Source organism: Manis pentadactyla, chromosome 9 (genome assembly GCF_030020395.1).
Source record: "Manis pentadactyla isolate mManPen7 chromosome 9, mManPen7.hap1, whole genome shotgun sequence".
NCBI lineage: Eukaryota > Metazoa > Chordata > Mammalia > Pholidota > Manidae > Manis > Manis pentadactyla.
This window is the reverse complement of record NC_080027.1, coordinates 86,737,727-86,764,970: the sequence shown is the minus strand read 5'-3', so window position 1 is coordinate 86,764,970 and position 27,244 is coordinate 86,737,727. Positions and strand designations below refer to the sequence as shown.

The 27,244-nt window shown below is 39.7% G+C and overlaps 1 protein-coding gene across 9 annotated transcripts in view; it reads left to right on the top strand.

Moving 5' to 3' along the window:
- AMBRA1 (autophagy and beclin 1 regulator 1) overlaps window positions 1-27,244 on the top strand; it is a 247,065-nt gene that overhangs the window by 29,030 nt on the left and 190,791 nt on the right. For 6 of the 9 annotated variants that reach the window (XM_036891716.2, XM_036891718.2, XM_057507588.1 and 3 more), the window contains 6 exons: window positions 2,809-3,062; window positions 3,423-3,481; window positions 3,976-4,159; window positions 4,785-4,957; window positions 5,916-5,982; window positions 6,525-7,978. In XM_036891716.2, coding sequence (XP_036747611.2) covers window positions 2,928-3,062; window positions 3,423-3,481; window positions 3,976-4,159; window positions 4,785-4,957; window positions 5,916-5,982; window positions 6,525-7,978 — 2,072 coding nt within the window. In that variant the 5' untranslated portion in view covers window positions 2,809-2,927. The remainder of the gene's footprint in view (window positions 1-2,808; window positions 3,063-3,422; window positions 3,482-3,975; window positions 4,160-4,784; window positions 4,958-5,915; window positions 5,983-6,524; window positions 7,979-27,244) is intronic. The other 3 variants (XM_036891726.2, XM_036891725.2, XM_036891724.2) reach the window with 1 other exon arrangement.

Genomic DNA, 27,244 nt, shown 5'->3' with positions numbered 1-27,244 from the left:
TACTGTATATATACTTTTATATTCTCCTTTTTTCACTAAATACGTATTTTTTCATATCATTTAATGACATAAAACAAGAACACTGAGAAGTCTTGCTTCCATCTTTATCCCCATACATCTTGTCCCTTTAGTCCCTAATGCCCATTAATTTCTCCTCCTATTCAAAAGATAACATTACTATATATATTATTCTGTACCTTGCTTTTTTCCCTCTCTTAACTGTATATTTTGGACATCTCTTCTTATTGGTACCCAGAGAATCTTCCTTACCATAGATTAGTCATCTAGTCTCCTTTGGATGGACACTTTGGTTTGTTCCCAGTTTTGGATATTACAAACAAGAAGACAGAGTAGTAATTAGAGGGGGAAAATTAAGCATTTACCCTGTATCAGGTATTAAGGGAAAGTTCTTTCTAGAAGAATACAGCTTAATAAATGTAGAAATAACGATGGAATTGGAAAATCAACATTTTTCAGCACCCAGATAATTCAAGAAGGAATCATCAGTGTCTGCTAAACCATAAAACAAAAGGTTGAGGAGGAATAAGATACTCCCTTAGTGCTAAATGTTAGCCACAGATTGCTAATTGCAAAGGGGAAAATATACTTTTATAAAGAGCTCTGGTTGTTACAAACTCCACCAGTGGCCATATTTTGCCAGGTGATCACATGATTTGCCAAGTCCCACTAACTGAGGGTGTCTGAGAGTATGTACCACCTCATGTACTGCATCCTGAGGTACATAGATAGCATCCCCTATGAACTATTTTTGCCAAAAGCACTTCAGTAATCAGTATTTCAGATCTAACTTGTTTACAAGAAATACCAGGATGGAGAAGAAAGCTAAATGGCACTGTGAAGAAATAGTCTGACAAAACTAGGATGTAAGACATCCTACAAGTCAACTGTCCCGGTCTTTTAAAAAAGTTTGCTTTGTAAATAAATAAATAAATAAACATAAACAAAACTGACCAAAAGAAAACTCAGAGGCCATTCCAGAATAGAAGGACATAATATCCAAATTCATTGTTTGAGTTTTGATTGGATTCTGGATTTTTTTTTTAAGCCAACTATTGAAGATATTTTTTGGACACTTGGGGAAATTTGAATGATGACTGAGTAGTAGATGATAATTGATGTGAGAATGGTATTGTGGGTATGAAGCCAGATGTCCTTATTCCTAGGAGATGCATAGTGAGGTACGAAGGGTTAGAGTGCACTGATGTCTGCTGAAATGGTTCAGAAAAAAATAAAAACAACTCATTTATTGTCATATCTCTATCCATGGAGTTAAATAAAGCAAATTAAACAAAATATTAACAGTCCTTGACTCTACATGGTGAATAGTGTGTGTTTGTTCTACTATACCTTGCTTTTTTCCCTCTCTTAGCTGTATGTGTTGGAGATCTCTTCTTGTTGGTACCCAGAGAATCTTCCTTACCATAGATTAGTCATCTAGTCCCCTTTAGATGGACACTTGGGTTTGTTCTACTGTTATATCAGTGCAGTATACCTGAAACCAATAGTAATACTGTATACCAACTATACTTCAATTAAAAAATAAATAAAATGAGAAAAAAAACTTGTATCTGTATATTTGAAATTTTTCATAATAAAGTTGAAGAAACAGTGCTGTGATGTGTAACATTTACATTTGTATTCTTTAGAGACACCATTTTGTTGGGCTGTATATTCCATTGTACAGAGGAGCCACAGTTCTTTAATTGTTCCATGTGTGTATATTTTGGTGCTAGTTGGCATTATAGTAGAATTTCTGTTTGTTTTGTGAGTTTTATGCCCTTTTAAGACTTGTGGTGGATGAGAAAAGTGAATTGAAGTATTTTTCATCTCTTTGCTCCTCTGTCCACTACCCTGGAACTTCAGTGGACCAGGGGAAAAAGAGAGTGAGAAACATACCCCCAAAGCAATCCTTATGTACTTGCTTTCAGGTAGGAGACAGAAGTGAAGCTGTTACATAGGGGTCATCCTTCAACTAAAAGCCTTTTAGGTCTGATTAGCTGTTCTTAGTTTGGAGGCTGCTGAGTGGGGAGGAGAAGAGTTGGTACCAGAGGGGCAGCATGACACAGAATGGGAGGGCAGGGGGATGTTTCTGACCCATTTTAGACCCTTTTTTTAGTAACAAAAGTTCTTCCTGTCTAATAAAAGAATAATCTGTTCTTTTTTTTCTCTTTGTATTTATTTTTAATTGAAGTATAGTTGATATATAGTATTATATTGGTTTCAGGTGTACAACATAGTGATTTGACAATTATATACGTTACTATATGCTTACCACAATAAGTGTAGTTACTGTCACCATACAAAGATATTACAGTATTATTCGTTATATTCCCTATGCTGTACTTTCATCCCAGTGACTAATCTTTATAACTGGAACTTTGTACCTCTTTATCCCCTTCACCTATTTCACCAGTCCCCCCCAACTCCCTCCTCTATGGCAACTATCAGTTATCCGTGGTTATGAGTCTGTTTTGGCGGTTTGTTTATTTTGTTTTTTACATTCCACATACTAAGTGAAATCATATGGTATTTGTCTTTCTCTGACTTATTTAACTTAGCATGATAGAATGGTCTGTTCTTTAGATTTAAGGCTGAGCTATGGAAGATACAAGGGGAATTTGAAGAAAAAATAGTTTTGGAGGAAAAGTTCTGAGAGAAGGGTCTTTTCTGAGAAAGTGTCATGAATTATGAAAAGAATACTTTCCTCTTTGAGCTAGAATTCTATTTGCAGTGGGAAGCTTCTCTGATTGCAGAATAGATGTTCTTTGACATTAGTGTCTATCTTAGATTTCCATGAAGACAACTGACAAGGACCTGAATGGCCTCATTTTAGCTGCTTCAGTGTGTGGAGCTATTGTTTGCTCCTTCTCTTCCTGTGCCTGGTGTGACAGTGGCTACTGAGAGCCATGAAGGTTGTTCCAGAAAAGAACGCTGTCCGGATACTCTGGGGGCGAGAAAGGGGCACAAGGACCTTTGGAGCTCAGCGGCTTCTGCAGGAGCTGGTGGAAGATAAAACCCGTTGGATGAAATGGGAGGGCAAGGTAAGAAGAAAGGATATTTTTGACAGAGGATTTTCAGGGTGACAGTAGAATGGGACCTTAAAACGGGTTAATGACAAAGTTGGATGTAATTTATTTTGTGTAGAACTGATATATTTGATTTAGGCCTTTCTTGTTTTGTTTACAAATTTAGAAGAATTTATGGGCTAGAAATATCTTTTTCCTTTACAGCTAGACCTTCTTAAATTAGGGTTATCTCTCTCAACGTACAGCTTGTTCATTGTCATTATTTTTTATGCTTACACTGTGAATACTAATCTAGCATGGTTCGTGTGCTTTTGAGATAGAGTAAGCCATAGCTTATACATAATGTGTTGTAACTCTTTTTTGTTTGTTTCTCAGAGAGTGGAACTGCCAGATAGTCCACGCTCTACCTTCTTACTGGCCTTCAGCCCAGACAGGTATCTAGTACTCCTCTATAACTTAACATAAGACTTATGATAGCATTGCTTTCTATATATTTGGCCTAGCTTGATCTTCCAAGTCAAATTCCTGAAGGCTCTTTGAACAGCACTGTATGAACAGAGCTTTGCCAGTATATTGAAATGAGCAGCACCAAACATAAAAATAATGGGAATGAGCAAAAGAAACATGAACATCAAGGATTAAAACTTGAAAATTTCTCAGTAACAGTCTGTTGGCTATGTGATACAGTGTGATAGTTTTCCCAGCTAGGAAAAATCTTCTCTGAAGGGGATATATGTCATTTGGGGACAGTTGGAGACTCCAAAAAGTTTTAAAGATCCAAATATTTCTGTTGTGTGTAACGCCCATGGTGTAGTTTTTTTCATGCTGGAATGGGGAATGATACCAGTTTCCTATGTTGTACAAAGCTGGTAAAGTTTGTTACCCTCCCATGTGCTTCACATTCACTTCCTACTTTTTGATTCCCTAGGACTCTGTTGGCCTCCACTCATGTGAACCATAACATCTATATTACGGAGGTGAAGACCGGCAAGTGTGTTCATTCTCTGATTGGACACCGCCGCACTCCGTGGTGTGTCACTTTTCATCCCACCATCTCAGGCCTTATTGCTTCTGGCTGCCTAGATGGGGAGGTTAGGATTTGGGATTTACACGTAAGTATTTCATTTTCTTTGATATGCTAAATGGTGCAGAGACTTATTTACCATTGGGTTCTTAATTCTGGAGGAGAGACTAGCCAGGTTCTCAGGACTACCTCTGAATAATTGGTAGTCACTGCCCACTTGATCAGTAGGATTCCACTTAGCCCATAGTCCTCCATTCTGAGGTGAATACCCTAATTAACTATTCTTCTGTCCGCCCATTGTGACATAGTACTGGAGGCTCTAAGATGTGCTCAGGATGGATTTCTCTTGTCTTGGAGCAAGGATTTATAGTACTCTGATCATGATCATCAAAGCAGTATGCTCCTTGTACTGGTGGCTGGCTAGTGAGTTGTTATGCACCATGTCATGCACCAAGCTTGAGTTTTCACAGGCTTCAGAAACAAACTGTGGATGCTTATTGCTTATGGATTGTAGCTGTTTTGGAGAACCGAGCTGACAGTAATGTTTTCTGATAAATCAGTGACACTGCCAGATCACTGAATTTCTAAATCAGTTTACAGAGGACATATTAAATAAAGTAGTCATTTTGCCTTAAATGGACCATTAAAATTGACATCTCAGTCTGCTGACAATTTGTATAACGTGAGAATATTTGGGATTGGTTCATTCACAGGGTGGCAGTGAAAGCTGGTTCACAGATAGCAACAATGCCATTGCCTCTCTGGCTTTCCACCCTACGGCTCAGCTCCTGCTGATTGCCACTGCCAACGAGATCCACTTCTGGGATTGGAGTCGACGGGAACCCTTTGCTGTGGTGAAGACAGCTAGTGAGATGGAACGGGTCCGGTGAGTGTGCTGCCCACTAGTGATGTCTGGTGTAGGACTAACATGGCAGAGAACATTTACGCTTGCTGTTACCTCAGAGATGGTTGTTATCCCTGCTTAAGGCAGGTTGTTATCCCTATGGCTCCTCCTACTTCTCAAGCAGCTTGCCAGTCAGCTGCAAAGCAGTTCATTTTGTTCATTTTAGCTGTTTCCTTATTGGCCTCATCTTCTAGTTTCTGATGACCCAGGGTCATTAGAATCTTCTTTAGGTTCAAAGTTACGTGGGTGTGGAATACAGCCCAATTTTGGGAAAACCTGAAGGGTGTTCAGGTGGTGGGTAGCTTGGTAGGTAGCTTGGTGGGTAATTGCTCATCCCTGGTTATGTGTTTATCAAACTAGAAGATAGAGATGTAAGTATGTATCAAACCTGCTAAATGATATTTATTTAACCCTCAAAAGCAAAACACACATTGCCTGAATTCAAGTTGACACATTGTTTTCCTTTGGTCCTCTTGGTATTACAGTTGGATATAAGCTAATTTTCTAGTGTCACCTATTTACTTGATGCTGAGACTAGACCATTGTCATCAGAATTCATGCTTCTTGCCAGTGTGGCTGCCCTATAAGGGAAGCACTGAACCTGTGTATCAGAACGTTTTATGCTTTATCATCATGATTGCCCTTAGATATGAGCACTGTGTGCTTCCCCTAGCTTCCTCCTGGGATGGAAGCCAGGTGTTTTTTTTATTTTATTTTTGTGATACAGTATTCCCTTATTCTGGCAAGTGTGAGAAGGTAACAAGAAGTATTGAGCCTTAGTATTTTAATCTGTTTGAAAGTTTTGAAAGTCTCTGGCATGAAGTGGTTATCTGGATAATCCCACAATTATCAGCAATGATTTCTCTTACTAAAGAAAGGTTTCCTCTTCTTGGTTAACATAATCTCTCTATACATGTCTCTGTCTCTTCTGTGTTTTCAGTCTGGTGAGATTTGATCCTCTTGGACACTACTTACTCACAGCAATTGTTAACCCCTCTAATCAGCAGGTAAGTTGGCAGCTTCAACTCCATCTAAATTATGGGTTATTTTATAAATCAGTGCTCTACTTCTGATTATATTGGACTTGAATTTCCAATGCCTAAGTGTTTCTTTCCAGTCAAGATTCAAAACTACCTTCAGACTGTGTATTCAAAGTTATAGCCATAATCTTGACAGGGAGTCAATTCTGAAACCTCCAAGTGACTGCCTCATTGAACTAATGAAGTGATGAGGTGGTGGTCAGTTGCTTGTCATTTGCGAGCCTCTTATGTGTTGACATCTTGCTTCCCTTTTGCTGCCTTTTGTAAGATAAGTGGTTTGCTGGATGTAGCCATTCAGAGATGTTGCTAATTGGAAGTGAATAGTTTAATACCATATGATGATTCTGAATCTGAAGCCAGTTAGTTCCAAGTGCTTCAGCGGCTGAGTTGTTGGCCTGTCTATGAAGGTTGTTTTCCTTAGATAATTATCAGTAGTTATTCTTTATTCATCTGGAGGTTCTACCTAACTGCCTTGCTCTACCCCTACCCCACCTTGGTCCACATTGCAGGGTGATGATGAACCAGAGATCCCTATAGATGGAACAGAATTATCCCACTACCGTCAGCGTGCCCTCCTGCAATCACAGCCAGTGCGCCGGACACCTCTTCTCCACAATTTCCTGCACATGCTGTCCTCCCGCTCCTCTGGCATCCAGGTGGGAGAGCAAAGCACAGTGCAAGATTCTGCTAACCCCTCACCCCCACCGCCTCCCCCTCAGCCCTCCACGGAGCACCCCAGGACTTCCGCTTACATCACGCTCCAACAGTGGGTCAGTTACCCCACAGCTGAGTGCTGCCAGCACCTTGGGATCCTGTGCCTTTGCAGCCACTGCTCTGGCACTCGAGTTCCTTCCCTCTTGCCACACCAGGACAGTGTCCCCCCTGCTCCTGCCAGGGCTACTACCCCTTCCTTTTCTTTTGTACAGACCGAGCCCTTCCATCCCTCGGAGCAGGCCTCTTCAACGCAGCAGGACCAGGGCCTCCTGAACCGGCCGTCTGCATTCAGTACAGTCCAGAGCAGCACTGCTAGCAACACGCTCCGCAACCTCAGCCTGGGCCCCACCCGTCGCTCTTTGGGAGGCCCTTTGTCTAGCCACCCTTCTAGGTATCACCGAGAAATAGCTCCCGGGCTGACAGGTTCTGAGTGGACCCGGACAGTGCTCAGTCTGAACTCCCGCTCTGAGGCGGAATCCATGCCTCCACCCAGGACCAGTGCCTCTTCGGTGAGTTTGCTGTCTGTGCTGAGACAGCAGGAAGGTGGCTCTCAAGCATCTGTGTACACTTCAGCTACCGAAGGGAGGGGGTTTCCTGCTCCAGGGTTGGCAGCTGAGTCAGATGGAGGGACTAGCTCCAGCCAAAACAACTCAGGCAGCATTCGCCATGAGCTTCAATGTGACCTGCGTCGCTTCTTTTTGGAATATGACCGGCTTCAGGAGCTGGACCACAGCCTGAGTGGGGAAGCCCCCCAGACACAGCAGGCCCAGGAAATGCTCAACAATAACATTGAATCTGAGAGGCCAGGCCCCTCCCACCAGCCCACCCCACACAGCAGTGAGAATAACTCCAACCTGGCCCGTGGCCACCTGAATCGCTGCCGTGCTTGCCACAATCTCCTGACCTTCAACAATGATACCCTGCGCTGGGAAAGAACCACACCTACCTACTCCTCTAGCGAGGCCAGCTCCTCTTGGCAGGTTCCCGGTACCTTTGAGGGCAGGCCATCAAGTGGCAGCCAGTTGCCACCTCTTGAGCGGACTGAGGGCCAAACCCCCAGCTCTGGCAGGCTGGAGTTGAGCAGCTCTGCTAGTCCGCAGGAGGAGAGGACTGTTGGAGTGGCCTTCAACCAGGAGACAGGCCACTGGGAAAGAATTTACACCCAGTCCAGCAGATCTGGAACTGTCTCACAGGAGGCCTTACATCAGGATATACCTGAGGAAAGCTCTGAAGAAGATTCACTCAGGAGGTAAGCAGTTGCTTTCCTGTCTTTTCCTGCATCCCTTACTTTTCTCCTTATATCTCTTCCTTCAGTCCAATAGAAGTTATGGCTGGATCTGGAGTGTCTGGGACCCATGCATCTGGTTCTGATCTCCCTAGCTTCCATTACATCTTCTTGGAAAATCTTGCTCTCATGGCAGAGATAGGACAGGGTATAGCAGTATGAGTCAGCTGCCTCTGCTAGCTCCTTTTCTGGCTAAATTGATGGGACCCTTAACCTTAAAGGAGAGTGTAGATGAGGTCAGAGAGGCATGAAGAAGTGGAACCATTGACTTCCTCTGCCATGCTTTTTGACCTTGAAGGATGGTATGTGTAAGTCTAGTTATTGTGAAACAAGAAAATGTCCTGAAATGCCTAATAATAAGATTAGTGTATTGACTCTTCTTCTATTGTGTTGTTTTGGACAGCTGTGTTCACCTCTTAAACCTTATCTTTTAGACATTGCAGTTTGAAAAAGGGAAAATAAAGTAATATATATGTGTGTGTGTCAAGGAAAGTCCGTATTTTTTTAGAGATAATTTTGGACAGCAAGTTAGTTGCTTAGTTAAGATTCTTTGAGTATATCTTCCAGGTGGATATTCACCGCAGGGTGGGGAAGAATGGTTCACGCAAGGAAGGCCTCTCCATACTTGCATCAGCATCTCAGGCAACTCGTTCACGGGAAAAAACAGAGTGGGTGTAGTTGATTGCCCACCATGTGTTCCATGCATGACTATGTACACATCTATCTTGATTTATTAGGGACTTCTTTCTGTAATTCTGTAAAGGTCAAATCTAGCGTAATCACTAACTCCCAGAATATGCCTTTTGGATCCAAACAGCATATTGCTATGCATTGTATCCTCTGTTGAAGCAACTAAAATTTCTCTGACATAAGCTTCTAACAAGGGTGGGGATATGGATTGTGCACATAATGTACTTGTTATTTTGGGAGAATGCTGTAGAGAGGTATGCACTTAATCAGTATTTGTTGAATGGTTACAGCTTTTCTAGCACTGTGCTAGGCACTGTTGAGAATACAAAAAAACTAGTATAGGGACTTTGCCCACTAGACGTATATAGGTTTGTTGTAGAGGCAAGTCTTACTTACATGCAATTATATAAAAAATGTAGATGACACAAATGCTTCATTATATGGTACTGAGATTAAATGTAGTCTAATTTCAGAGAAAGGGAAATATCATCAAAGAAAGCTTTACAAAATCAAGCCTTGAAAGATGGGTAGGATGTAGAAAGGGAAAGACCTTTTTATTTTAGGGGAATAACATATAATAAGGGAGGAAAGGGCATGGCAAAATGCAAGATAGTAGGCAGTTACTAACGGCATTTGCCAGAGGAACAGAGGGACACTTGGTTGGATAGTAAAGACAGTGTTATACAGGTTGTTACTATGCCCATATGAGTGAGACTAGCCTGTATTAACATCTAAATTCCTGGCTGTGGACTGTTTTGTCTCACATAATGGTGTGTATCAGGAGCTGAAACTCTCTTCCTCTTTGTCAAGAGGTGACAAGGTAGCTAGCACAGTGTCTGACAGTAGTAGGCATTAAAAAAGTTTGTTAAAGGTTGCAATAAAAGCAGTACAGCACAGAGAAGACAAGTAGTGACTCTATAGCATCTTACTACGCTGATGGACAGTAACTGTAATGGGGTATGTGGTGGGGACTTTGATAATGGGGGAAATCTAATAACCATAATGTTCCTCATGTAATTGTATATTAATGATACCAAAAAAAAAAAGGTAGCCATAAAAGAACTGCCTTCAGCTACAGCTCAAAAAGCCTGCCAATGCCTGTTTCCATAGTACCAACTGGCTTCTGGTCAGCCAATGTCTGTCTTATTCTAGCAGTGCCTCTTTGTGTCTTGTTCTGAGAATTGTTGTTCTGAGAAATAAATCTACTGTTTGACATACCAATTACTATGTGTTAGGTACTGTATTCTAGCTTTGCATTAATTATTTACAATTTCCACAATAATTCTCTGCAAAGCAGGTATTGAATTTCCCATCTTACATAGGAGGAAAGTGAGGCTCAAAGCTGAGTTTTTTGACTGTAGTAGGTTTGCTGAGTGGGGATTTGAGCTCTGGTATACATGACTAAAGATTTTTCCAAGCTGCCTCTATTCCTTAATGTCAGAACTTCATTTTTAGGTGAACCATTTTTATTTATTTTTCTTTTCTTTTAACTTTATATTATGGAAATCTTCAAACATATAAATGAAGGAAAAGTATGATAAATGAACTCCCATATACCCTTCACCTGACTCCAAAATTTTTAACACTTGGCAAACTCTTTCATCTATATCCCCTACCCACTCCTCCCACCTGGACGTCATATAATTTTATCAGAAAATACTCCAGTACTGTGTTTCTCTAGGGAAATGCTTGCTGTCCAGTAGAAGATGGAAATGTTTATTATCTGTGCTGTCCAGTGTGGTAGCCACTAGACACATGTGGCTGTTGAGCATTTGAAGTGTGGCTAGTGTGATCTGAGGATTACATTGAATTTAAAATTTGTAAATAATTTAAATGGAAATAGCCACATGTGGCAAAAATATTAATAATCACTCCTTAATAAAGTATTAAAACCCAGAAGCTATTAAGAATCTATCAGAGTTGTAGACAAAAAGTAGTATGTGTTTGTAGTTTAAATAAAAAAGTTTCAGCATTTTAAAAATGTGTGTTATAGAAAATGAAGTCTCTTCTTGTCTTGCTATAAACAGTTTTATTATATATGTGCCTTTTCTTTTAAAATAAGCAAATAAGGCAAGTAATGGTTGTCATTGTAAAATAGTATATTAATACAGTAGTTATTTATTGAATCGTTTTTAGGTGAGCTGGGGTGAAGTGTACCAGGAGGGCTGACAGCCCTAACTAAATTGAGGTACGTTGTATGATATTCTTAGTGTAAGCCCTTTAAAGAAGGGCCACACTTCATAAACTGAGTGTCAGTCACAGATACAGAAGCTGTTAATCACATCATCTGAAGGGCCCTGTTCTCTAGCTGACCCGGCCCTTGCCTAGACTTCCCAGCAGGTGTCAGTGTTGGACTGTTTATGCTACCAGGCAAGGCTGTCAGAGAAGAAAAGGTGTCTTTACTGAATGTGTACTTCTGCTTGAAGAAACAAGATTTATTCCTTGGCCTTGTAGTAGGAGATAGACCAAGGAGTCATACTTCAATCCTTGGTGCTGCTGATATAATTACTAATGTTTGCAAATAGTGAGAATATTAAGTACAAGCATGAATTACAGTCTAGATCTATGTTGCCAGGTAGTGATTACCAGTTCACAGCTTGTCTCCTTTTGCCTGTGGGCAATGGAGGGTGAGCTGTCTCTATAATCTGACTCTAGCTTATAATTTATAAGTTGGGTGGCAGACTGTTCGCTTCACCATGAGAAACTCTTTTTGGGTTTAATAGCCCAGAATCTAGCGGGAGATCAGGATATTGTGTCTTCCTGCGATAGAAGTCCCTGTGGCCTTGAAAGGCTGGTATTAGGAAAAAGAGAAAAATCATTTAAATGGCATCTTTAAACTGGAGAAAACCTAGAGTTTATTAGTCTAGCCTCTTTTTTTAATAGATGAGAAAATTTAGATTCAGAAAAGGAAAATTACTTTTTAAAGAGGTGCTTGTGGGCAAAGGTGGACTCCTGAATCCTAAAAAGGGCACTCTTTACTCCTCTCATTTGAAATTAGTGCTTTCACACATCAGTTTTATCCATCAAAACCTCTTTTGCTCCTGTGGATCATTACCTGAGGGGGCTTTTCAGTAACTCTCTTTGTAAGAAATTAGAAGGCTGATACATCATTTGTAATTATTGTCTCTGGGTAGTAATAGAGCCAACACAATGTTTCTGAGGATACAGGAGAAAAACACTTTTAGTTATTTGCTCATAGACTGCATTGATTAATCCTTTTTAAAGTGATTCCAGTTAGGCAGTTCATTGTTAAAATTCCAACAACTGGTAAGTCAAAATTGGGCTAAATCTTACCCAAATAAATTGTTTCTCCATTCATTCTCCAGATAGGTAACAAGGTCTTGCATCTGAAGTGTTTAGTAAGATTGAGTGTATTCTGAGAACTGATGTCTTTTCATGTACTTTTCCCTTATGATAGAGGAAGATCAGGGAAGACATTGACAATTATAGCATAAAATTTGGCCTAGAATATTGAATGTCAGAATTGGAAGCCCACATTAGATTTGTAAGTTTTTCACACCCTTGTGAGGGAATTGCTTTGGAGTGGAGCAATCTGAGGTCTCTTGAGGCTTCATGGGCCAACTGACTTGTTTGATGCCTCAGCTCTAGTCATGAGGGGATGATTCTCCAGGGTGCTCTCAGCAGAAACACCATTGATGGTAGGAAATAAATGGATATGTCTACAGGACTTGTCATAGGTCTACAGAGGGAGAGGGCAACCTAAAAATTAGGAAAGTACATCTTCTCAGCTTGATTATAATGTAGAGAATGGTCCATCTTTAGTAGTTTTTCTGTGCCACTGACCTGACCGGGTATACAGGATTTATATATTTTAAATCTCTCCCATTGGGTAGCATACTCAATTTATTATTCAAAACCTAACACAGCTGTCACCTTTGCTTTTGGGAAACCTTCCCTGACTGCCCCTAACACTTTCTCTGCTTTGTTGCTTGAGTACTATACTAGATACAGATACTTTCTTGTAATATTGCACCCATGACAGAAAAATACTTGTTTCTTTTTCTATCATTGAGCTCCCTGAAGGTGGTGTTTGTGTCTATATCCCTACCACTCCTAGAATACTACCTAGCACATAGTAGGTACTCAATAAACGGTAGTTAAATTGAACAAATGGAATTGACATTGCATCCCCTTTGATTGAATATGTAGTTTAAATCCTTTTTAACTTTCTTAGTAAAAAAGACAAGACCCATTATTATATCACATTCTGTAGTCTTGTAGAGAGTTACTGGCTCAGTAATCACTTGCCGAATAAGTGAAGTGGCATTACCTAGAGTTGTACATGGAAGATGTGTTCTATAACTTGAGCTAAGGTTATTTGTTCCTAGACCTAGAATTTGTTCTGATGTTTAACTGTTGTGCCATTGAACCACTGTTCTAACTTGTGTGTTGGTTGTCCTGAAGCCTTTAATAAGTCTTATACACCTGATCAGCTGTCAGATGTCCTTCATATTGGCTCCCACTGACCACTTAGGATCGGCACAGTCCTTGAGTGTACTGGCATCATACAGCTTCATCTTAAGACTGTTTTGTTGGTCTTTAGCTTGGCATTTCCTGATACTAGTATTTTGCCAGTCAGTGCTTTTTTTTTCCTACTTAGAGACTCTCTGCAGTCTAGAAATGATGGAATACTTGGTCTTAATAAAGTCCAGATTAGGTGTGACTAAACCAAATTAAACGTGAAGGTTCTGTTTCCCAGTAGTGCTTTATGTTTCTTTTCGTTTCTCTGGAAGGCTTTCGCTGAATTTGCTTAGAAGTAAAATGTTTCAGATGTGAGAAATTATCTTTTTTCGTTTGAGGTCTGAGCATTAGAATGAATCTTGTTTAGTTTTGAGATAATTTTAGATTGTTGTTGGTGGCATAATCCTTATGAGATTTTTGCTTTTTTGTTCATTGTGCCCCCCAAAAATTGGTGGAATTGTTGCCTTTGGCATTCGAGTTACAATAAACCCTTCCTAACAGTTGAGTTCTTACATGTTTGGCATTTGAGGACAAAGAATAGGGAAGAATCTTCAAGAGGATTTAATTTGTGGTATGGGCAAGTCATGGCTTTTTCTTTTTGTGAAAAGATCATGGCTTTTTCTTTTTGTGAAAAGAGAGAACCCTATATTGAGAAACGAAAAAGATAAAGCTGATGGTAAAACTAAACAATTTAGTTTTAATTAGTTTTAACAGAGGCAAGGGAGGCTAGGGGGAGGTTAGCCCAGGCCTTAGAGGAGGGAGCTGAGGAGTGCAAACTAGGACTGCCCCATGCATGAGTCCTGGGACTTGAACTGGTGAAATAATTACTCTGATTGATCAATTCATTCATTCATTCAATTAACAAATATTTACTAAGAGCCTACTGTGTACTAGATACTATTTAAGATAACCCTCTCAACCATGCAATATGTGACTTTTGTGATTGGCTTCTATCACTTAGCATAGTTTTCAAAGCTCCTCTGTGTTGTAGCATATATTAGGACTTCATTCCTTTTCCTTGATGAACAATATTCTGTTGTATGGACACAGTACTGTTTGATTATCCATTGGTCCATTGATGGACATTTGGGTTGCTTCCACCTTCTGGCTGTTGTGAATGGTGCTGTTATGAACATTCACGCACAAATTTTTGTTTGAACACCTGCTTAAAAAAAAAAAAAAAGATAACCCTCTCATCCTAATGAGAAAAAGACAATAAAGAAATAGTTAAAATATCCAGTATGGCAAGTAGTGGTAAGTTGTATGGAGAAAAAAATTTAAAAATGTAGAGGGTGCTGGGGTAGAGGTTTCCAATGTTAAATAGGGTTATCAGAGGAAGTCTGATAAGGTGACACTGGAGCAGAGACCTCAGGGAAATAAGGGAGTGAACTCTGTAGACATTGGGGGCAAGGGCATTCTAGATAGAGAGAAGGGCAAATGCAAAATCCCTGAGACTTGGCTGGAGCACAGCAAAGGATGGAGTGATAGAAGATGAATTTAGAGGTATAATGGGTACCAGATTATGCAGGGCCTTCTAAGCCATTTAAGGGATTTTACCTCCTAACTCTAAGTGATTTGGGAAGCCATTAAAGTGGAGTAGCTTGATCTTATTTTTTTAAAGGCTCACTATGACTGCTGATTGAGGATAGACTGAAGAGGCTCTGCTAATTTTAGGGTAAATTAAAATTAGGCCTGCATCACACACTTTTAGATTAATTTGTGTTTTGAGACTGGTGAAACTTGAAGGTGGGAGTCAATGATTGTGTCAGAATTAGAAAGGCCTTAAATGTTTGGATGAAGAGTTGCTAAAAAAATTAAGAAATAAAGCCTCTTAAGCAGGCGTGTTATCTGCAGCAAAGCTCTGCCACTTCCTCCCCTCCTCCCCAAACTGTAATGGCATGTTATTGAAACTGTGAAGAAGAGAGAATCTGAAAATTTTAAAATGAGAAAGGGATCATAAAAAAAACAGGGAAGACTGTTTTTCTGCGTACAAAACTAATAAAAATTCATTTGTAAAACTTCAAACATTACAGACGTGTTATAGAAAGTGAATGTCCTCTGCATTGCTAACCACTGTTGTTTGTGTGTAACTCCAGAATTTTTTTCTATGCAAACGAAAACACGTTTTTTCTTTATTTGTAAAAAATGGGATTATACTAAATCTATACTCTTCCACTCTTTCTATATTTCACTTAATATATGATGGCCATTTTCCCATGTTGTGTATATAGATTTGCATTCTTTTTTACCAGTGGCCCAATATTCCAACAATTAGATGCACCATAGTTAATTTAACCAATTCCCTGTTGATAGAATATGGGTTATTTCTGGTTTTTTGCTTTCACAAACAATGCGGCCTCATCTCTGTGTACATATGCATGTGTGTCTAGAGGAAGACAAATTTTTAGAAGTACGTTGCTGGGGCCATGGAGTATCAATGTTGTTAATGGTAAATGACAATTAATTGTATAGTATTCATTATTACTAATTTAAGATGTATAAAATGATATTTTCTATTTCCTATTTTATTTTAGTGAATTTAATTTAGTACATATTTATAATTTCATAGATTGGGACTCCTATCCTGCTCCTCCCACTCTTCCCACCGACTTAAACCCCAGTCTTAAGTTTCTCAGTAGTAGATTCTGCCACCACTGGGTTTTCAGGAACCTACACCTCAAAGCTGGGAATGACTTAGGTTTTGTTAAGTCTTACTATTTTGCAGCCTGGAGGTATTCATGTACTTAACCTTCTCCAAAAGCCTTGGATGAGGGGTACATAACCTGGGTTCTGTCTTTTGACAATACACTTGTTTCCTAGCTTTGGGCCACCTAGTAATCTGAGTCTTGTTAAATGGTTGGGAGAATCCAGGCAAATCTTGCCCCCATTATAAGGCAGTAACATTTAGATATTTGGTTTGTTTGTCTTCAGGAGTTATTAGAAAACACTTTTCTCTCTTTAGCAGTATGAGGGTGAGGATAGGGTGGAAAAGATGTACCATTGCTATCCTCCTTTTTACCTTTACTACTCAGCTGCCCAACTAGGTCACTCTATATTTGAGCCTCTTTGAATTCTGAATGTGATCCTCGTTTATATACTTTGTATCAGGGGGTTGGCAAACTTTTTCTGTGAAGGGCAAGATAGTAAATATTTTAGGTTTTGTAACTTTCTGTTGCAACTACTGAGTAGCTTGATTCACTTATACTTGTTGGTAGTATGAAAGCTGCTGTAGACAATACGTAAGTGAATGAGTGGGCTCTGTTCCAATAAAACTTTATTTATGGACACAAATGTGATCTTCATATAATTTTCACATATCATAACATAGTCTTTTGATGTTTTCAGCTATTTAAAAATGTAAAAACCATTCTTAGCTCCTGGGCTGTACAAAAACAGGCAGCTGGCCAGATTTGGCTGACAGGCCATCATTCGCCAATCCTTGCTTTATGTAAACATAACTTGGAAGAGAGGTGCTATGGTAATAGAAGGCATTATGATGCTGAGGGCTGGGAAGAGGTAGGTAGGAGTCTCCTGCACCTCCTGCACTTGTTCTCTCTCTGTACTTTGGACTAGATGACCTAATTATTGGCTCTTAAGATCAGGCGAAGTGCATAAACAGTTTCTTGTTTCCTCTGCTATCTGCCCTGAAGCAAGGTTTTCTAACCTTGTTCTGTATCTGCCTTGGGAATTGTTTGCAAGTGAGGAGGCTTGCTCTGCTGCTGGGGAGAGTGTGAGCCTCCAGGTTCTCCAAGCAGTATGCTTGACAGGCAGCCCTTCCCCCACTGCAGGTCAAATTAGCACCTGTTAGACTGAGCTAAATTATCCTCCATCATCCCTCACTCTGGGGCTGAATGGTGTGGAGCAGGCTGTGTGCTTTGTAGACACACCGAGTACTTGAAAAGATGTAATCGCTTCTGTTAGCTCAGTGTTGGAGTGCTAGAAGAACTACAGTGGAATCCGTATGTGTGTTGTAAATACATTGGGAGCAATTTCCCATATACTCAATTCTTTTCCCTTCAGTCCCCTATCCCTACTGTGTCCATTCAGAGTAGTTCTCTAAAGGGTGCGTTGGAGGTTTTGCTAAGACAATAACGCCAGGTGTATGGGGTTCTCTTTGCATAATATATTTTGCTCATTGTAATCAGCCCAGCCCATTAGAGCTCTGCAGGTATCTTCTCCTCTTCTTGGATTTCTTATATATTTATGGGGAGGGGGAGGATCCAGTACATCTTACATATGCTCCTGCTTGAGAGCACTCCTGACAATGTGTTCGCGTGAGCAATATTTGTCTTTAGTGGGTGGGCCTGTTACATTAACCCAGTGATTGCAGAATAACCCTCAGGTGTGTTTGACCCTCAGTGTTTTAAAAAATAATTTGTTTTTTTCCACTTAAATACAGATTTCTGGATTTTATTGACAAAATTAGAAGATCTGGCTTGCATTCTCTCATGTAACTATCAGCAGGAGTTGAATGGTCATTTCCCATTTAGTTAAGGCATTGGTTTTCCTTGTGCCTATAATTGGAACTGGAATTACTTCACCCATTTATGTTTCCTACTTATTTCCAGTTTTGTGTTGGTCTCAAGCAAAATGTGTTTAATGGTTATGTGTAGGCCAAGTATTCCTCAGTGCCCTATGTGGATAAAATGAGAGTTCCTGTAGCCAGGATTCTCACCTGGCCGACTAGCTTGCTGCACACCTGTGAGCAATACATGACTGTTGACTCTATCTGGAAAGCTCTGCCCAGTGCTCTGGGCACGACACGGTGGCACGGCTGCAAGGCTGCAGGAGAGCAGAGCAGAGGCTGGAGTGGTGGCAGCGCCGAGGACAGAGGCCGAGAGGACAGCTGTGCAGGACGACTGTGCAAAGAGGTCCGGAGGACGGCTGTGAGGGACAACTGTGTAGAGAGACCAAGAGGACAGTTGTGTGGGACGACTGTGCAGACAGAGGGGCCCAGAGGCAGAGACTGCCTTGCTGCATGCAGACTCACTCTGAGTGAACGGGATTTTAGTGACTTACTGGCCACCTGGAAATAAAGTTGGGTATAACACTTTCACCCCAAAGAACGTTCTGTCAGTTTCTTTGGTCACATTGAATCCCTAGCGAACTTGCCTGGAACTGAAACCCATTGGCAAGACACTTACCAATTGCCTCCAGCAGGGGGAGGTACTGGACATCGCAGCACCCTCTTCTCTACCCCATCCCATCCTGCCTAATTCAACCACCAGGGGCTCAATTGCTGACGGTAGACTGATCTGCTGACAGCCCTCTCACCCAGGAAGTTGCCTGACTTCTTTTTTTTTTTGGTATCATTAATATACAATTACATGAGCAACATTATGGTCACTAGACTCCCCCATTATCAAGTCCCCACCACATACCCCATTACAGTCACTGTCCATCAGCGTGGTAAGATGTTATAGCATCACTACTTGTCTTCTCTGTGTTGTGCTGCCTTCCTATTGCCTCCCCAACCCTACATTATGTGTGCTAATCGTAATGCCTTTTCTTCCCCCTTATCCCTCCCTTCCCACCCGTCCTCCCCAGTCCCTTTCCCTTTGGTAACTGTTAGTCCTTTCTTGGGTTCTGTGAGTCTGCTGCTCTTTTGTTCCTTCAGTTTTTTCTTTGTTCTTATACTCCACAGATGAGTGAAATCATTTGATACTTGTCTTTCTCCACCTGGCTTATTTCACTGAGCATAATACCCTCTAGCTCCATCCATGTTGTTGCAAATCGTAGGATTTGTTTTCCTCTTATGGCTGAATAATATTCCATTGTGTATGTGTACCACATCTTCTTTATCAATTCATCTCCAACTTAGGTTGCTTCCATATCTTGGCTATTGTAAATAGTGCTGCAATAAACATTGGGGTGCATATGTCTTTTTGAAACTGGGCTCCTGCATTCTTAGGGTAAATTCCTAGGAGTGGAATTCCTGGGCCAGATGGTATTTCTATTTTTAGCTTTTTGAGGAACCTCCATATTGCTTTCCACAATGGTTGAACTAATTTACATTCCCAGCAGCAGTGTAGGACGGTTCCTCTTTCTCTACATCCTTGCCAACATTTGCTGTTGTTTCTCTTGGATATTGGCCATCCTAACTGGTGGGAGGTGATATCTCATTGTGGCTTTCATTTGCATTTCTCTGATGATTAGTGATGTGGAGCATCTTTTCATGTACCTGTTGGCCATCTGAATTTCTTCTTTGGAGAAGTGTCTGTTTAGATCCTGTGCCCATTTTTTGATTGGATTATTTGCTTTTTTCTTTGTTGAGGTGTGTGAGCTCTTTATATATTTTGAATGTCAACCCTTTATCAGATATGTCATTTATGAATATATTCTCCCATACTGTAGGATGGCTTTTTGTTCTGTTGATGGTGTCCTTTGCTGTACAGAAGTTTTTCAGCTTGATACAGTACCACTTGTTCATTTTTGCTTTTGTTTCCCTTGCCTGTGGAGATACGTTCATGAAGAAGTCACTCATGTTTATGTCTAAGAGATTTTTGCCTATGTTTATTTCTAAGAGTTTTATGGTTTCATGACTTACATTCACCTCTTTGATCCATTTTGAGTTTACTTTTGTGTATGGGGTTATACAATGATCCACTTTCATTCTCTTACATGTAGCTGTCCAGTTTTGCCAACACAAGCTGTTGAAGAGGCTGTCATTTCCCCATTGTATATCCATGGCTCCTTTATCATATATTAATTGACCATATATGCTTGGGTTAATATCTGGAGTCTCTGTTCTGTCCCACTGGTCTGTGGCTCTGTTCTTGTGCCAGTACCAAATTGTCTTGATTACTGTGGCTTTGTAGTAGAGCTTGAAATTGGGAAGCGAGATCTTCCTCCTTTATTCTTCCTTCTCAGGATTGCTTTGGCTATTTGGGGTCTTTTGTGGTTCCATATGAATTTTAGAACTATTCCAGTTCATTGAAGAATGCTGTTGGTATTTTGATAGGGATTGCACTGAATCTGTAGATTGCTTTAGGCAGGTTGGTCATTTTGACAATATTAATTCTTCCTACCCAAGAGCATGGGATGAATTTCCATTTATTAGTATCCTCTTTAATTTCTCTTAGGAGTGTCTTGTAGTTTTCAGGGTATAGGTCTTTCACTTCCTTGGTAAGATTTATTCCTAGGTATTTTATTCTTTTTGATGCAATTGTGAATGGAACTGTTTTCCTGATTTCTCTTTCCGCTAGTTCATCATTAGTGTATAGGAATGCAACAGATTTCTGTGTATTAATTTTGTATCCTGCAACTTTGCTGAATTCAGATGTTAGATCCAGTTGTTTTGGAGTGGAGTCTTTAGGGTTTTTTAGGTACAATGTCATGTTATCTGCAAATAGTGACAGTTTGACTTCTTCCTTACCAGTCTGGATGCCTTTTATTTCTTTGTGTTGTCTGATTGCTGTGGCTAGGACCTCCAGTACTATGTTGAATAAAAGTGGGGATAGTGGGCATCCCTGCCTTGTTCCTGGTCTTGGATGAAAAGCTTTCAGCTTTTTGGTGTTAAGTATGGTGCTGGCTGTGGGTTTGTCATATATGGCCTTTATTATGCTGAGGTATTTGCCCTCTCTACCCATTTTGTTGAGAGTTTTTATCATGAATGGATGTTGAATTTTGTTGAATGCTTTTTCAGTATCTATGGGGAGGATCACCTACATGGTTTTTGTCTTTTTTTGTTGTTGATGTGGTGGATGATAATGGATTGTCAAATACTGTACCATCCTTGCATCCCTGGAATAAATCCCACTTAATCATGGTGGATGATCTTTTTGGTATATTTTTTAATTCAGTTTGCTAATATTTTGTCGTGTATTTTTGCATCTATGTCCATCAGAGATATTGGTCTGTAATTTTCTTTTTTTCTGGTGTCTTTGCTTAGTTTTGGTATTATAGTGATGCTGGGCTCATAGAATGAGTTTGGAAGTATTCCCTCCTCTTACACTTTTTGGAAAACTTTGAGGATGATTGGTTTTAGCTCTTCGATAAATGTTTGATAAAATTCAGCAGTGAAGCCATCTGGTACAGGAGTTTTGTTCTTAGGTAGTTTTTTGATTACCAATTCAATTTCATTGCTGATAATTGGTCTGTTCAGATTTTCTGTTTCTTTCAGCATCAGCCTTGGAAGATTGTATTTTTCTAGAAAGTTGCCATTTCTTCTAGCTTATCCAGTTTGTTAGCATATAGTTTTTCATGGTATTCTCTAATAATTCCTTGTATTTCTGTGGTGTCCATAGTGATTTTTCCTTTCTCATTTCTGATTCTGTTTATGCGTGTAGATTCTCTTTTTCTCTTAGTAAGTCTGGCTAGGGGCTTATCTATTTTGTTTATTTTCTCAAAGAACCAGCTCTTGGTTTCATTGATTTTTCTCTGTTGTTTTGTTCTTCTCAACTTTATTTATTTCTTCTCTGATCTTTATTATGTCCCTTCTTCTGTTGACTTTGGGCCTCTTTTGTTCTTCTTTTCCAGTTTCAATAATTGTAAATTCATACTATTCATTGGGAATGTTCTTCCTTCTTTAAATAGGCGTGGATTACTATATACTTTCCTCTTAGAACTGCCTTTGCTGTGTCCCACAGAAGTTGGGTCGTTGTGCTGTTGTTTTCATTTGTCTCCATATATTGCTTGATCTTGCTGTTTTAATTTGGTCATTGATCCATTGATTATTTAGGAGCATGTTGTTAAGCCTCCATGTGTTTGTGAGCCTTTTCGCTTTCTTTGTACAATTTATTTCTAGTTTTATACCTTTGTGATCTGAGAAGTTGGTTAGTAGAATTTCAGTCTTTTTGAATTTACTGAGTCCCTTTTTGTGGCCTAGAATGTGATCTATTCTGGACAATGTTCCATATGCAGTTGAGAAGAATGTGTATCCTGCTGCTTTTGGGTGTAGAGTTCTGTAGATGTCTGTTAGGTCCATCTGTTCTAGTGTGTTGTTCAGTGCCTTTGTGTCCTTACTTATTTTCTGTCTGATTGATCTGTCCTTTGGAGTGAGTGTTGTGTTGACGTCTCCTAAAATGAATGCATTGCATTCTGTTTCCTCCTTTAATTCTGTTAGTATTTGTTTCACATATGTAGGTGCTTCTGTGTTGGGTGCATATGTATTTATAATGGTTATATCCTCTTGTTGGACTGTCCCCTTTATCATTATGTAATGTCCTTCTTTATCTCTTGTGACTTTCTTTGTTTTGAAGTCTATTTTGTCTGATACTAGTACAGCAACACCTACTTTTTTCTCCCTATTGTTTGCCTGAAATATCTTTTTCCATCCATTGACTTTTAGTCTGTGTATGACTTTGGGTTTGAGTTGAGTCTCTTGTAAGCAGCAAATAGATGGGTCTTGCTTTTTTATCCATTCTATCACTCTGTGTCTTTTGTTTGGTGCATTCAGACCATTTACATTTAGGGTGATTGTCAATAGATATGTACTTATTGCCATTGCAGGCTTTGGATTTGTGGTTACCAAAGGTTGAAGGTTAGCTTCTTTACTATCTTACCATCTAACTTAACTCGCTTATTGAGCTATTAGAAACACAATCTGATGATTCTTTATTTCTCTCCCTTCTTATTTTTCCTCCTCCACTCTTTATATGTTAGGTGTTTTATTCTGTACTCTGTTGTGTTCCCCTTGACTGGTTTTGTGGGTGGCTGATTTTATTTTTTGCCTTTATTTAGCATTTGGTTGGTCTTCTTTCTTTCCTGTGATTTTATTTTCTCTGGTTACATCTATTTAGCCTTAGGAGTACTTCCTTCTAGAGCAGTCCCTTTGAAATACCCTGTAGAGGTGGTTTGTGGGAGTTAAATTCCCTCAACTTTTGCTTATGTGGAAATTGTTTAATCCTTCTTTCAAATTTAAATGATAATCTTGCTGGGTATAGTATGCTTGGTTCAAGGCCCTTCTGTGTCTTTTATTTAAATTTTTATTAAGGTATGATTGATATACATTCTTATGAAGGTTTCACATGAAAAAACAATGTGGTTACTACATTTACCCATATTATCAAGTGCCCACCCATACCCCAATGGAGTCACTGTCCATCAGTGCAGCAAGTTGCCAGAGATCCACTATGTCCCTTCTCTGTGATACACTGTTCTCCCTGTGATCTTCCACACCATGTGTACTAGACATATACCCCTCAGTCCCCTTCTCCCTCACTCCCCACCTACCCTCCCACACCCCTCCCCTTTGGTAACCACTAGTTCATTCTTGGAGTCTGTGAGTCTACTGCCGTTTTGTTTCTTCAGTTTTGCTTCATTGTTTTGTTTTGTTTTTTTTTTTTTTTTGATGATGCTTTTTTTTTTTTTTTTTTTTAATAATTATTTTTTATTGAAGGGTAGTTGACACACAGTATTACATTACATGAGTTTCAAGTGTACAACACAGTGGTAGAACATTTATATACATAATTCTAGGTTCCAGCTATCACCCTACCAGGCTGTTACAATATCTTGACTATATTCCTTATGCTATACATCACATCCCGGTTACTAATTTATTTTACCATTGGAAGTCTGTCCTTTTTTTTTTTTTTTTTTTTTTTTTTGTGAGGGCATCTCTCATATTTATTGATCAAATGGTTGTTAACGACTATAAAATTCTGTATAGGGGAGTCAATGCTCAATGCACAATCATTATTCCACCCCAAGCCTAATTTTTGTCAGTCTCCAATCTTCTGAGGCATAACAAACAAGTTTTTACATGTAGAACAAATTCTTACATAATGAATAAGTTACATAGTGAACAGTACAAGGGCAGTCATCACAGAAACTTTCGGTTTTGCTCATGCATTATGAACTATAAACAGTTCAAATATGAATACTCATTTGGTTTTTATACTTGATTTATATGTGGATACCACATTTCTCTCTTTATTATTATTATTTTTAATAAAATGCTGAAGTGGTAGGTAGATACAAGATAAAGGTAGAAAACATAGTTTAGTGTTGTAAGAGAGCACATGTAGATGATCAGGTGTGTGCCTGTAGACTATGTGTTAATCCAAGCTAGACCAGGGCAATAAAACATCCACGTATGCAGAAGATTTCTCTCAGAACGGGGGGGTGAGGTTCTAAGCCTCACCTCTGTTGATCCCCAATTTCTCACCTGATGGCCCCCCTGCGACTGTGCCTGTCTTAGGTTGTTCCTCCCTTGAGGAATCTTACCCGTCTCTGGCTAACCAGTCATCTTCCGGGGCCATACAGGGAAATGTGAAGTTGGTAAGTGAGAGAGAAGCCTTATTGTTTGAAAAAGTTAGCTTTTTACTTCTTTGCATATTTATGCCCTGTGGCTTCTATGCCCAGCATTTGTCTTGAGGTATCTTTACCACTTGGAAGAATTATGATACTCGGTAAATTTGATATGAGGCACGAATTCTATTTAAGGGTTGTAATTAGGAAGGAAGAAGAAAAGCTATAGAAGTAGCAGGCGGAAGAAAACATGGGAAGATTGATTATTTCTTTGATATATCTTCTTGTAGAGTAACTTCAGCATGTATAGGTTTTAAGCTACTACTTAAATTGCACACACACATTAACATAATAGGAGTATAGTTACATAACCAAAGCATATCTGTAATTACCAGCCATCTGCAGTGAAACCAAGAAAACCAGTTAGGCACCTTAGGCATTTGTGAAAACTTATCTATGATATGGTGGATACTGTCCAAATGAACCCGAACAGTCTGAGAGAAATCAGACAAATCAAAACAACCCATTCCTGGGGACTGTTCACATGCCATATGTTCTTTTAACAATAAATAGTTTGTAGTTGTAAGACTTTGGAGCGCTACAATTTGCACTTCTCCAAATTCTTGGTTGAGTTCCAACAGTATAGATCCAGTCCAATTTTGTTGTTTTACTGTATGCACAGGCCAGCTTAGATATCTCCTTCCTCATTCCCATGGCAGGTCCAGGAACTGGTGGGATGAGTGCATCTACAGCTGTAGCAGTGCGTGGATCTTTGTTGGGGTTTTTTGATGATCATCTTCTGGCATGAGTCTTCCAGAGGGTGCAGATGTTGGAAGTTCTTTTTCATATCGTATCTTAGTTCATTTTCGGGGTAGCCCAATTAGGCTTTGATCCTCTGTATAAACACAAACAGACCCTTTGCCTACACTTTTATATGCCCTTTATACCCTTGTGTAGAACTCGTTGGAGGTTACCACACAGGAACTGCCCTTTTTTTTTTTTTTTTTTTTTGCTATCACTAATCTACACTTACATGACGAATATTATGTTTACTAGGCTCTCCCCTATACCAGGTCTCCCCTATAAACCCCTTTACAGTCACTGTCCATCAGCATAGCAAAATGTTGTAGAATCACTACTTGCCTTCTCTGTGTTGTACAGCCCTCCCTTTTCTCCTACCCCCCCATGCATGTTAATCTTAATACCTCCCTACTTCTCCCCCCCTTATCCCTCCCTACCCACCCATCCTCCCCAGTCCCTTTCCCTTTGGTACCTGTTAGTCCATTCTTGAGTTCTGTGATTCTGCTGCTGTTTTGTTCCTTCAGTTTTTCCTTTGTTCTTATATTCCACAGATAAGTGAAATCATTTGGTATTTCTCTTTCTCCGCTTGGCTTGTTTCACTGAGCATAATACCCTCCAGCTCCATCCATGTTGCTGCAAATGATTGGATTTGCCCTTTTCTTATAGCTGAGTAGTATTCCATTGTGTATATGTACCACATCTTCTTTATCCATTCATCTATTGATGGACATTTAGGTTGCTTCCAATTCTTGGCTATTGTAAATAGTGCTGCAATAAACATAGGGGTGCATCTGTCTTTCTCAAACTTGATTGCTGCATTCTTAGGGTAAATTCCTAGGAGTGGAATTCCTGGGTCAAATGGTAAGTCTGTTTTGAGCATTTTGATGTACCTCCATACTGCTTTCCACAATGGTTGAACTAACTTACATTCCCACCAGCAGTGTAGGAGGGTTCCCCTTTCTCCACAGCCTCGCCAACATTTGTTGTTGTTTGTCTTTTGGATGGCAGCCATCCTTACTGGTGTGAGGTGATACCTCATTGTAGTTTTAATTTGCATTTCTCTGATAATTAGCGATGTGGAGCATCTTTTCATGTGTCTGTTGGCCATCTGTATTTCTTTTTTGGAGAACTGTCTGTTCAGTTCCTCTGCCCATTTTTTAATTGGGTTATTTGTTTTTTGTTTGTTGAGGCGTGAGAGCTCCTTATATATTCTGGACGTCAAGCCTTTATCGGATGTGTCATTTTCAAATATATTCTCCCATACTGTAGGGATCCTTCTTGTTCTATTGATGGTGTCTTTTGCTGTACAGAAGCTTTTCAGCTTAATATAGTCCCACTTACTCATTTTTGCTGTTGTTTTCCTTGCCCGGGGAGATATGTTCAAGAAGAGGTCACTCATGTTTATGTCTAAGAGGTTTTCGCCTATGTTTTCTTCCAGGAGTTTAATGGTTTCATGGCTTACATTCAGGTCTTTGATCCATTTTGAGTTTACTTTTGTATATGGGGTTAGACAATGGTCCAGTTTCATTCTCCTACATGTAGCTGTCCAGTTTTGCCAGCACCACCTGTTGAAGAGACTGTCATTTCGCCATTGTATGTCCATGGCTCCTTTATCAAATATTAATTGACCATATATGTCTGGGTTAATGTCTGGATTCTCTAGTCTGTTCCATTGGTCTGTGGCTCTGCTCTTGTGCCAGTACCAAATTGTCTTGATTACTATGGCTTTATAGTAGAGCTTGAAGTTGGGGAGTGAGATCCCCCCTACTTTATTCTTCTTTCTCAGGATTGCTTTGGCTATTCGGGGTCTTTGGTGTTTCCATATGAATTTTTGAATTATTTGTTCCAGTTCATTGAAGAATGTTGCTGGTAGTTTCATAGGGATTGCATCAAATCTGTATATTGCTTTGGGCAGGATGGCCATTTTAACGATATTAATTCTTCCTAGCCACGAGCATGGGATGAGTTTCCATCTGTTAGTGTCCCCTTTAATTTCTCTTAAGAGTGACTTGTAGTTTTCAGAGTATAAGTCTTTCACTTCTTTGGTTAGGTTTATTCCTAGGT